The 12625-nt window shown below is 38.6% G+C and overlaps 2 protein-coding genes across 2 annotated transcripts in view; both read left to right on the top strand.

The window, feature by feature from the left end:
• The window catches only part of LOC122075898 (ferredoxin-thioredoxin reductase catalytic chain, chloroplastic), a 7154-nt gene extending 3637 nt beyond the window's left edge, over positions 1 to 3517 (top strand). Inside the window, exons 5-6 of the mRNA XM_042641116.1 lie at positions 2548 to 2608; positions 3257 to 3517. Of these exons, the coding sequence (XP_042497050.1) occupies positions 2548 to 2608; positions 3257 to 3301 (106 nt within the window). The 3' untranslated portion in view covers positions 3302 to 3517. The remainder of the gene's footprint in view (positions 1 to 2547; positions 2609 to 3256) is intronic.
• Positions 3518 to 5241: 1724 nt separating this feature from the next.
• LOC122075897 (ankyrin repeat and SAM domain-containing protein 6-like) overlaps positions 5242 to 12625 on the top strand; it is an 8616-nt gene continuing 1232 nt past the window's right edge. The window contains exons 1-6 of the mRNA XM_042641115.1: positions 5242 to 5828; positions 5982 to 6118; positions 6379 to 6428; positions 6533 to 7071; positions 8713 to 8796; positions 11991 to 12053. Of these exons, the coding sequence (XP_042497049.1) occupies positions 5784 to 5828; positions 5982 to 6118; positions 6379 to 6428; positions 6533 to 7071; positions 8713 to 8796; positions 11991 to 12053 (918 nt within the window). The 5' untranslated portion in view covers positions 5242 to 5783. The remainder of the gene's footprint in view (positions 5829 to 5981; positions 6119 to 6378; positions 6429 to 6532; positions 7072 to 8712; positions 8797 to 11990; positions 12054 to 12625) is intronic.

The following is a 12625-nucleotide window of genomic DNA, read 5'->3' on the forward strand; positions in this document are numbered from 1 at the left end:
GGGAGGCCTGCTAGAGTGTAACTCTTGCTTAGAATAACATGAAAGATTTATGTCCTAGAATATTCCTTATTTTCTTGGTTGAGTAAATGCATATATTAAATCCCAAAGGGGGGAAAATATGACAACTTTACAAGGCAATGATCCCACCAAGAGGCATTAGGCCCCGAACAAACAAAGAGAAAAATAATAGGAATTAAAACATCCACTCAAGAACTGCTGGAGAATCAAAACTGGATCGCCCCAGAAAGAAGCAATAACGAGCTTACACTGCAATCTTCTGAGGGGCATCAGATTTTCCAATTGACAGAGCGAAAAAAATAAGGGGCAAACCTAATATGGTGAAAAATTGAATCAGGTTAGACACAGGAGATTCATTGGTGTTTACCCTTTGAAAAAATGTTGGATTTGAGCTTTTGTAGTTTTGTTATTCTGCAATCTCTCTCTCTCATTATCTGGTGTTTTGATTAATATTCTAGCGTGCACATGAACTTTCAATCAAGATGGTCTTTCTTTAATCAGCAAGTTTATTGCTTGAAAAGTAAACCTTTAATTTGGGGATTTTAGTGGCTGTGTAAAAAAGTGTCTTCTTTGCTAATGAAAGTGGAACCTTATTGTAAACCTCTGGGCAGTGTATTTAAATATGATTTTTGGTCAATGATGTTTGCATCATTCAAGTGTTTGGTTTGCTAGAATTCATGTGGATTACTAGTTACACAGCTTCATTGTAAGATACCAAACATGAAGATGTCTTCATTCTTAAGAGGAAGTGAATTCATGATTTATTTTCAGAAAGACTGGAGGCTAAACTCTTTTCAAGATGTATTCAAGTGTGATTAAATGGTAAACTATACTCCAGTACCTCTTATTTTTGAAAAAACACCAAAACTCCAGGACCCTAGGCGGCACTAAGAATTTTATTGAGTCAGTCAAAAAGAAACCACCGGGGGGCGAGGGGTTCTTGGCTTACCTTAACTCAAAAAATCTTACCAGCACTCATCATGGAACAAATTAAATCCCAGCCCCAGTTCATGAAGGATGTTATAGACATAGTTGACCATGTCCTACCTTATCTTGAAACACAAATTGTTTAGACATAGTTGACCAAGTCCGACCTTATCTTGAAAGATAAATTGTCTAACTTCCCTAGGAGATCATAGAAGCTTGAGGAAGTCAAAAAGATCCTTTGATTATGAGAAGCTAAGGGTTCACATTGGCAGCATCTCTTATTTTGGTTAGAGGGTTAGGATGACATTGATCTGCGAAGTAGTCATCGCCCAAACCCCAAAGCAAGCTCAGAGAGCTTACTTTTTGAGTTTTTTTTTTGTTTGTTTTGGGTCTAGATATGCTGATGATGGTTGCTTTTGAACATGTAGCAGGAAGTGGGACACATTCCTCATCAGAAAAACAGATTAGCCTGTCGAAGTTCTTGTTATTCTAGCTAACATTTTTGGTTACTAGAAGGGCCATGGTAAATGTGACTGTTCGAAGAAGTGCATTGTTATCAGTAAACAGGATGAAAATTGTATTGCAGGACAGGTAGGGAGAATCCTCTCCTACCACTGGTCTGCTCAAGGGAGAGAAATAAGTACACGGTAATGGGATTAATAGTGTGTAGAAGTATTCATCCCAAAAAAAAAAAAAAAAAATTGTGCGTAGAAAATTTTGAAAGGGGAGAAGTGAGCATTTAAAGAAGCCTATGGCGAAGATCAGTTAGGGTTCATGGCCTTACATAGTTGGAGCCAGTATGGTAATCGTAGAGTTTGAGACAGGTCTTATTCGAGAAACTGGAGATGCTAGGTGGAGGGTTTTCAGATTTTTGGTAAATTTGAAAGTTGAAAGGATGAAAAAGAAAGGAAAACAAGGGATGCTGTTGGGATATATCGGATTTCTTCAATCAGTAAGAGAGGAAACTTACAACTATGAACCCCAGTGACTTCGAATAAATAAATATAAGGATTATTTTCATCACAATTTGTCATTTTTGGAATTTCCACGGGGCCATACTTTTCTGGCCACATGGGATACTTTGGTGAACAAGATGGGTCCATGTGTTAAAGGACCCCATGACCATCTCACATGTCAAATTTTAGCCTAAAAAAGCATGGGAAGTGGTCAGGTGGTGAATTTTATGTTCCATAAAATTACAAGAATGCCATTTTACAGTATTGGAATCCACTATTGTTCTTGTAATTTTTTTTTTATTTACTTTTATCTCTCTCTCTCTCTCTCTCTCTCTCTTTTCATCCTCATCCTCCATGTCACTTCACCATCTCAACCAAAATGAGAATCTGATCATGTTCTTATACCAGCTTAAACATTAAATATTTATAAGAATAAAGACATCTTTGCAGAACTGGGATAATAGGATTGCTTATGTATGAATGACACTTGGAGACTTGGTTTGTTTAAAAATGAAGATTTTGAGATGCAGAGATTGATCTACTCTCTAGATGATATTTATGTGTATATTGAGCTTGGGTTTAAGCAAATTTCTCTAGCTTACAAATTTGGCTAAGCCTTGTATCTCAACGAACATTATCTTGGCAGGAAGGAGTGCCACTGCATGTTATTCCTAACACCTGACAATGATTTTGCTGGCCAGGAGCAGGTAATTTTAACCTTTCATAACATTTCTGCGTTTGCAATTAAATTTCATGCTTATGTTAATAGCTTAGTCCAAAAAACCCAAAGTTCCCGTGTCAAATTTAGCCTCTAGGATCATTCCCTGCTAAAACCTGCATTCTACTTCCAATAAACCTTATCCTGTTCTTACATGCACTCCACTATTCCCCTTTGCTTGCCTTTGATTTACAGGTGTAGCTCCCATGCCATGTTTGTGGAAATACTTAAGATTGGGACTAAAATAAAATTTTTTTTATTTTTGGGGGGTTGGGGTTGTGGTGGGTGGGGGTTTTTTGGGGTGGGGGGGTGTGAGGATAAAACTGACACTAGAACATCATGATACTGAAACTAAAATTCTATACAGTTGGACATAATTCTGTCTATTTTGGTTTGCATGGGGGAGGAGAAATCGTGTCATATAAACAGTGAAATTAATTGGTGAAAAGATAAAGGCCAAAATCAAGCCAGCGTTCATTATTAAATTGCAGTTGAGCTAGTGGAATCTAGCACAATCTAGTCATTGTCCCTTTCTGGAGTTGTCAGTTGATTACTTAGTTATTTATAACTCTGGTGTTGTTGCTATTATCTTTCCATTTCAGTTCTTGCTCTCATAATTTCGTTTCTCTCCATGCAGACCATCTCCTTGGAAGAAATCAAGGAAACAACAGCAAATATGTAACCTTCTGGGATATTTACTTCACTACTTTGAATTATGCCCACTTGTGTGTACATTTATATCCTATTCAATGATGGGTCCTCCTTTCTTTTATTTTTATCTTGTGTCTAGTTTTCCCTTTCCTCTTTTGCTGTTAAGATCAGTTTTGGCCTTGTCAGACCAACCTAATACTGTATTGTTCAGATGTTAGGCTGCAAAAATTATAGTATTCAACAGTCTTATCTGCGCCTTATTAAGTTTTGCATGCCCCATAGCAAGAAGATTCCCCTCAAACAGTGTTTTTTCTTAAAACCCATCCATCAGCAAAATCCTGCTTCCGGGGAAGACCCTATTTCAGAAGTTCTCATTTGCGTTGCTGCCTAGGACAGTTTTTTATTTGTGTCAACTTAATGGCTAAGGTTTAACGCTTTGTATTACCACTGGATGAGTTTGTTTCATTATACCAGCTGTTGGAAAGGTGCAGACAGGTCTTGAAACCAGAGAGAGGACATGGGCTATTGTTGAGGTTGCTTCTGCTGTTGTAGTAAACAAGCAATGCGCTTTCTTTTGGAACAATTTCAACAGGGGAAGGTTGATTTCACCTCAGAAGATGTCCGGTTGTTCATCAAATCACATCCTATCCATGTGGCAAATTTCATCCCTATAACCATTATTACACTTGGTAAAACAGAGCATTTTTCACTTATAAAAAAAAACTTTGTCCCTGATTTTTCAGTACCTTGTTATGCCACTTGGCAAACTTAGATCGGGATGATACTTGCTAGGTGAGCAGAGGACCTTCAGGTCCATCTATAGATGATATTTCAACCCTATCTAAGCTGCGACATTTTAGACATTGGAGGACGCGCTGTTCTCCTTTAACAAGGGAATCAGGTCAGTCAAGGCCAACCTAGCCCGGCCGGGCCCAACCTTGGCCTTTAAGAGGTGTGCTAGGCTGAACTCAGCCCAGCAACGCTGGCCACGTGAACAGTGACAAGCCGACGTGAAACATGGGAAGCCCATACTTGACTAATACGGAAGACCAAAAGAATCAAACAAAAGTCAACCCTGCGTCACAGCGCATATTCGAAAAACGGGGAATACCACACGTCACGTTTTGCTGACTAGCGATGCCGAGACATTGAATGCAAATACACTATCGATTGATCTATAGTAGCACCTACCACAGAGAGAGAGAGAGAGAGAGAGAGAGAGAGAGAGAGTACGGACTCATTGTGGTGGGAGGAGATGATATGGGCAAAGTTGAGAGGGTCCGTGGTGAACATTTTTCCATGCTTAGGCTGCGTTTGGTAATATTCTAAAAAATGTTTTTAGAATTTTCTTGTTCTATGGAAATGAAAAAATGAAATAAAGCGTTTGATGCATTTATAGTGTATTTTGTTTTTTTTTTTTAATTAAAAAAAAAAAAAGAGAATTGACGACAACAAAAAATAGTTCTCCAGTTCCAATTTTGTTCTTGAAAAAATATGGCATTTTGATATAGAGACTGGGAAATTTCTATTTTTTATCATAACCTTCTAGAAACTTTATCAAACAAGGCCTAAGATTTTGTGGTCTCCTAGGATAATGAAATGTCTTAAATACCTCTTATTTGAAAGTGGACTTCCTCCTCCTCCTCCTCCTGAATTAGTTTACGTCAAAGTAAACCCTTGCCCAAGTGGACAATGCCAAAAGGATGTCCAAGCTTAATATTTTGTTGGGCAAAGGTTGCCCAATTTGGTATTGTGGAAAATCTCACCAATGAGAATGAGAGTGCTTTATCCCAAAAAAAAAAAAAAAAAAAAAAACCAATGATAATGGGAAATGGATTCATTCTTTATGATTTTTTAACCTATGTTTAACGGTTGCCAAGTGATTCTCTATATGTGAGCACGTTCTTCACCAATTGATTGTTATCTATTTCCCCTTCTTGGTGTTCTAGTTCCACACCAATTTTTCATATTTTTTCTCTCCTCCCAAAAATAACGGGTAAGAACATCTCTCCCCATGGACAGGAGTGAGATAGACACATGGGTCCCGAACAGATTCCTTTTCCCCTTAATTAGGTTTAGGTTCGTCGGGGATCCGAGGGTGACACCGCCAATAAAAGGTGTGAGATCAGCGGCATTCTTTCTGCAAAGGGCCCCACTGGAAAAGCTCGTCCTCTCTCTCCCGCTGCTTCCCGGTACTCGACCCTTCAGCTGCACTATTGTTGCTAAAGCCTGAAAATATTTGTGATTTATGCTCAGTTTTGTGTTGAAAATTGAAAGAGGGAAAAACGCGGCGATCCTGTTTTCTTCCTCCTCTATTTGACCTACTCGGTCTCTTCCGTTTTATTCTTCTTTATTTGTTTTCTATATGATGAGGTTTTTATTAGGGTTTCAGTCTTCTTTGGTTCCAAGATCGTGAAGTTCCATTTCTCGATTTCATTAGTTGGTTTGATTCGTAAGCTGATTCAGTAAGGGTTTCCGAGCTTTTGAAACTCGACCTGTTGTTGCTCGTAGTCATGTCGAGGCCCCAGGTAACGATAACACTGGGGCGTAGTGGTCAGGTACTTTGCTTTTACTACTAATTTATGGTCTAGGTTTGATAAGTTTTTTGATGATAGATTTCAGTAGTTGCTTCAGTCAGCTTCAGCTATTTATTTGATAATTATTGGTTTGTTTTTATAGAATTCCATTCATTGCTTGCTAATATTTTATAGGTTGTGAAGAGGCCGGGATTAGAAAGTAGTCGTTCTGCTCATGTTCAATCATCCGGGGGTAAGCGATCTGTAAGGGAGAGACTAGGAAGTAATGCGGACAATCCATTGAATTATGGGAGCCAACCCAAAAGCAAACGGTGTGTTCGACTTGTTTTTTACCATTAATGGTCTCCGTTTTCAGTTTAATGAGGAGTTGGTCAAGTGCTGCTGTTTCAATATGTGAACATATTATTGGGCCATCCAAGGTGGTGTTGGAAAATAAGCAAATAAGATCAATTCTAGGACGAACCCAAAATCCTGAGGAATGGCAGTTCTTCAAGTATTTATGATCATTTGCTTAAATCAACTTTCTCTTTTATTTTCACCTTGAAATTGATGGGATAATTATGTTCTGTAGACGAAGGAGAGATGGCAATAAGTGGAGTCCAAGTAATAATCTTGTGAATGGTAAAAAAGCTAACTCACATTCATTCCATTACTGTTGCAATGACATTCCATTTCTTTTGTTTCTCAACTGCTTTTCTCACTTTTTTCTCTGTTAATGATTATAGATGCTCCGATTGGCAGAAATGACCTAAGGTTTAAGTTGATGCGGAAGAACATGTCTAGGGGAACTAGGAGTGATGGTGAAGAATATGACATGGACCGCCGTAAAAAGCCATCAAGAGCAGAACACTCTGCTATGGCTGCTACTCATTCGAGGCAACGCATGCCTGCCCCAAAGGTCAATGGCCTTGGGAGGCATATTCCCCCAACAAGGAGTGCAGATGATTTGCTTCGTATGAACTCACTGAGGAAATCTTACTCGCCGTGGACTATGGGTGGATTGAGACATAGATCCCCCTATAGGAATTTAGGGACTTCTAGGGGTCTCTCTCCTCCAAGGAATATGGATGATCGCCGGCAGGCGCCATCAATTAGACCTGTTGATGCTTCTAGACCACCTTATATGAGCAAAGACAATTTTGATACTTCCAGGTCTACAGGTCCTACAATGTATATGACAAAAACTAGTGTAGCTCCAGATCCTGCGAAACCAGTTGCGCGACACCCTCCTCCAAGTGGCATCATGCAGAAGAGTTCATATATGGTAGCACTTCTGTTCCATTGCTCTTATTTTTATGCCATCAACATATGCATATTTTATTTATAGGAGAGGCATCCTGCATGCTGCATTTCTGGATTCAGATGAGTGGGTTCTAGTATTCTTAGTTTCTTACTGGTTCACGATATATGCCTTCTATATCAATTTGATAAAAATTGGAATGCTATGCTGATATGAGTAACCACCATTATGTAAAAGTTACACTATATATCCCAATCCAATAAATAAATAAATAAACAAATAAATAAATAAAATTCTAAAGTAAAAGGACTGGAAACAAGTATCAGGGCATGGTTACCTATTTAAATGAGTTTCAACTTTCTTGAAACTATATACGTTCAACATTGTTCCACAGTGCCCCGCTTCCATGTGAGCAGAGACCCCTGTAGAGAATGAAGAGGGGCCATGGATTTTCCTCTCAACAGTGCTTCTCAAGGCTCCACTCCCCCCCTGGGAATAAGTAAGGCCCCATTAGCCTGAGCTGAGATGGGGGATAAGGAGTAAGGATTGAAGCCCCCCTTAGCTCCGCCTGGCACTGGATAGGGGTTAGCTTTGTAAATGTGTAGAGCCAAGTGTAGTGTGGTGTAGTAGTAGGCACTTCTAGGTCCCTTCCCGGCTACTGGATCACTCCAGTGCTTCGGGTACTACGGACCCTCTGCCATCCATTGCAGCAGAGCCGTTCATGAGTGAGGGGTGCAGTTTAGGCTCTTAAGGGAAGGGTTAGAGAGGAGCAGCTTTAGGTAAGGTGGTGCTTGAGGACAGAGAAGAGAGAGGCTGTTGGCTGTATAGGGACAGGACAGTAGGCAGGTGGTGGAGAGCAGAGTCTCTCTTTTTTCCAGGTCTAGGTGTGGAGTAAGGCTGCTGCTTCAGCTCGACCAACCCTTGATCTTCACCCTCAGAATGAAAGAACTCGGCTATGGATTGAGACTATGCTAAGGAAGCTGAAGCAGAGGCAGGGGTTGTAGGCTTTAGTTGAAGATATTACCATTTTTAAGCTGGCTTTCGTATTAAGATGGATAAGTATAGGCTAGGAAATGGAGCAATGAACTTGTGCTAAATTTGTAAGTTATTAGATGGAAACTCTTGGATTTTTTTCCTACATTGAGTGAGCATCCTTGTATGGAGTCTTTGTGATGGATATTGTTTCAGAAAGTCATTCGTGCAGAACAATTAATTGGAAATTCATTTACTCGTGCTTATATCACCGTTATTTTTCCCATTGGAACGATTGTAACTTTTGGTTATGTTGTTGGTCTGAGAAAACCTGCACAGATTTACCATGTACACGATTCAGTAACTGTTAGTCTGTTATTGGTGATCAATGCTATGATTTCAAATCAAGAAAATTTTGGTGTTGCGTAGAGTCTAGTGCCATATCTTCTGGCTCCAAACTGTTCATGATGGACCGATTTCACATTCCCCTGGAACTGTTTCTTAGTTGCTTGGGGTGCATATTTTGAATTTAATTATCTAGTTGCTTTTGATCCTTAGATGATCTGATTAGTGAAGTTGAATGCTGATTGGTTACAAAGTCGCACATTTGTTGACAAAGTCTACACTACTATTGTTCCCATAGGATTTAAACTGGTTCATTTATGTTTGCCCTTTTGGTTTGATTTTGTGTAGGGTGAGGAACCACATACTACTGTTGCTAGCCTTCTACTTTCACTTGGTCTGGGGAAATATGCCATCATCTTTCAGGCTGAGGAAGTAAGTATCATGCACTTTACCTTTCCAGGACGTAAGATGTATGTGACCTGATACCTCTGGAGACAAGTTTGTCAGTGCTTGTTGAGCAAGGAGGGCCTCTTTATACCATCCTTATTCGTTGAGAACAATAACCATGAAGCCTAAGTTACTTTCCATTCAAGGATGAGAAATTGAATAGCCTCAATTTTTTTGGGGGGTGGGTGGGGGAAGGCGTACCTGTCTTGCTGATGAGGCTCTTGCTTTCCCTCTATAGTTGGTCTTGGGCTCCGGAGCTAGCACTCCCTCTCCATAGAATTTTACTTTCTCACTTTATATTTATATATGATACATGTATTGTTGAATAGACCACTAGTCTTTCTTTCTAGTAATAAAACATATATTAGACGTCTCATTTCTGAGACTGGTTAATTTTATATTTACTTTAATTCATCCTTTCTTTTGGTTTTTAATTTGATTTATTAAATAATGCTTATAAAAATAATGAAAGTTACTACTAATATTTAAAATAATGTATATATATACATACCTCTGATACCTCGATTTTTTTTTTTTTTGGGGGGGTGGGGTGGGGAGGGAATTTCTCAAGTCTGGCACCTGTGTCCTTATTTTACCTGCACCTTTATCCTAGTAATTTGTTTACTCACTCCCCAAGAAAGGAAAGATAGCAAATGCATTTACAAAATAATACAAATAATAAAGGATATATATGTGATGGGAGCAAGAAACTTTTTGTTCTTAAAAATGCATGTTTAATAGTTGATTTTTGGTGCTAGTTGATCTTGTAGTCAAGATTACCTGATTAGTATGCATGTGAGTTAGTTAATTTATGATATGAAAAGGCCTGTTTATCAACTATTGACACCCTGTCTACACTGGACTAGTCTAAGTTCATTAATGTCAAGGGTTATATTAGATAATTATCCAGCCTTGCTTGAATCGTTGGGTAAGCATACATGTCTTGCTGATATAGGACATGTAGGATGCAGGGTAGACTACATGCTTTCGTTTTCCAGAGTCATGATATATGGGTAGCATCTCAGCCCTCGAGAGCAGGATTCATCCTCAGGTCTATAACCTCAGAAACATTTATACTTTAAAGGGATCAGGATATTTAGTTGACTGGTGGTGCTGAGCATAAAGTCTGTGTATGGAACCCACATTTGTTAATTTTTAGGTCCAAGTGTAATTCTTACAGGTCTTCTAGACTCGACATGGAATAGTTATGACTACAATTCAAATGAGGTGGAGTATTTTCTTAATTGAATTGGAGAATTATTTGAAACTTAAAAAGTGTTTAGGAACCCTGGTTATGGTTGTCTGGGTACTCCTTATGGACTTAGATCGAATAAGGCAGAAGAGAAGAAGAAGAAGCACGCATCGAGAAGCCAGCCTTTAGGCCCAAAGGGCCAGCCATGAAGTCCCACTGAGCCCAGATTTAAAAGCCTACTTTAGGCTTATAATGTAGGCACAATTTATTGCCTAGCATCAGTTTGTAGATCTCTTTAGTTTTGTGTTCCTATTTTTATTATTACTTGTTTAGTAATAGTTGTTTCTGTTGGAGTATCACATGTTAGTTTCTATTTCTAGAGATTTCTGTTTCTGTAACATAACTTATTAATAAGAGAGGAGAGTAGAATAGGAGTAAAGAGTCCATGATTTAGATACTACAACCTTTGTTCCTATGGCTGTATTGTGCTTTGTGAAGCAGTTTCTGTGAGAAGCAGTAGATGACTAGTGGGAAACTCAAGTCATCTGTTCCCTCATCTAATCTATTTTCTTCTCCCTTGGTCTGCAATATGCAGTAAGTTTTACCAAGTTCTTCATTCCGTTACTTCACTGTTGTTGTATAGCTATTCTGGTGGTTCACTGCCCTTGATAAGGGCATAACAGTTTCAGAAATATCTTTGGTTTTACTGCAACTAAACAAGACCTGTGGCACCTCTGTTTCTGGGTTTTCCTGTTCTGTGTTGAGTAATTATTCCAGCAATTTCCCTCAGATCTGGTTGTCAATTTGGAGGATTGCTCATTGGTTTGGTAGGAGAACTCGATTGGCTTTCTGTCCTGTGGATATATGGCTACTGTTTTGTTTCTCTACTGGTTCTCAGTTGCTATTGTGAGCAGTTGATCCAAGATAAATAGCCATTGGAATTTTTTTTTTTTTTCACATATGTTAAACCACTCATGGAGTGCTGGTTATATTCAAGTTCATGATATTCTGCCACATGGATGCTGAGATTAAGCATTGTTTCTATTCTGTTACTTAGTTGATGACTTGAGATCTGACCGTAGGATCTTCATCGTGTTTGGGGGGATTTTTGTATTGCTGTTTATCTTCAACTAAACTGAATTTGGGTCATTGCAAACCTAGAATGAGGGGTTGTGTGTGTTGATAGCTTGCTGGTTATGAGCCATACGATTCTGTTGAGGGTAGGATTCTGAAATCTATGATAATCCGTAACCTTATCTTCGTCTTCCTCATGTTTCTTCTGCTTCTATTTGATGCCCCCTTCCCCTTTTGCTAGTCTGTTGCTGTTGATAAGAGTTTCAGGTTATCCCTGGTTGTCTTGCACCGTTTGGTTCTCACCTGACGTAGAATATTTACTTTGTCAAATCTGACTCAAATGAATTCTGACTGACCTTGTCTTTTCTTTTCTTTCTTTTTTGGGATAGATGCAAGTCTATCTAACCCCTTTCTTTTTTTTCTTTCATTTATTTCAGTGCTTGTAAAAACTTCAATGAAACTGACTTTTGGCTTGTCAAATGACCTCAGGGAAAAATGGTTAGGTTCGTCCTTTCAAGTTGATATATGTGTAGTTAATCTACTTAATGAGACTCATCTGACTGTGAATCTTGATCTTATTATCATGAAACACTTGGCTGATTATTAGGGTCCAGGGTCCACACTCTTATTTTCTTCCCTCTAATAGCCTTTTATCCAGGATATTTTTTGCCATATGACAGAAGCATAGACACATCTACTTCTATGCATTAGGTTGGGAAAGTTATTTCAACTTTGATATTTAAAGGATGAACTTGTAAAGGAACAAATGGACATTGTATGTTATAATATCAAGGTCTTTGTTACGGTCTGAAAATAGAACTGGGCCAACTTTTTGCAAGATCTGCTGAAATTCTGGTACTTCGCAGTAAGTGAACTTCTGTCTTTGTTGTACTAAGCATTTATTAATCTGCAGGTGGACATGACTGCATTGAGGCAGATGAGGGACAATGACCTCAAAGAGCTGGGAATACCCATGGTACTATTACATTCAAATCATCGTCTTTACTATAAATTTCTGAATAAAGTTACTTTGTCTTTGGATGTGAATTCAATTTGTGTTTGCTGTTTGCATTGTCTAATGTTCTTGCTACTTGCATTATGTTTTTGAAGTTTTCTATGTATTTTTTTTTCAAACTTTAAATGCCAATATCAATTTTTTTGCTAGGAAAAATAACTCCACTTCGTGGACTATAAGAAAAATTTTCATGACAGGGATTAGCTAGTGGCTACATGTCAAATTTGGGGTTCTATATCAATCTATTTCCCAAATTTTATTGAATAAAACTACTGCAGTTAAATTTTTATCCAATTGTTTCATCTTTATATTTCGATGCGGAAAACCCAGATTGGGCTGAAAGTTACCAGGCTGATAGATATGTGGACAACTGATCCATGAAATTTGAGCTCCAATGGAAATTACATGTGGCAGGAACATGGGCTTTCATTATTATTATACAATGCACATGAGGATTACTGGTTTATTACCTGGTGGTTGAGGTTTGAACCACCACTCAATTGAAAATTTTTACCTGCAAACCACCACCACCC

This window comes from Macadamia integrifolia, chromosome 4 (genome assembly GCF_013358625.1).
Source record: "Macadamia integrifolia cultivar HAES 741 chromosome 4, SCU_Mint_v3, whole genome shotgun sequence".
In the NCBI taxonomy this organism is placed as follows: domain Eukaryota; kingdom Viridiplantae; phylum Streptophyta; class Magnoliopsida; order Proteales; family Proteaceae; genus Macadamia; species Macadamia integrifolia.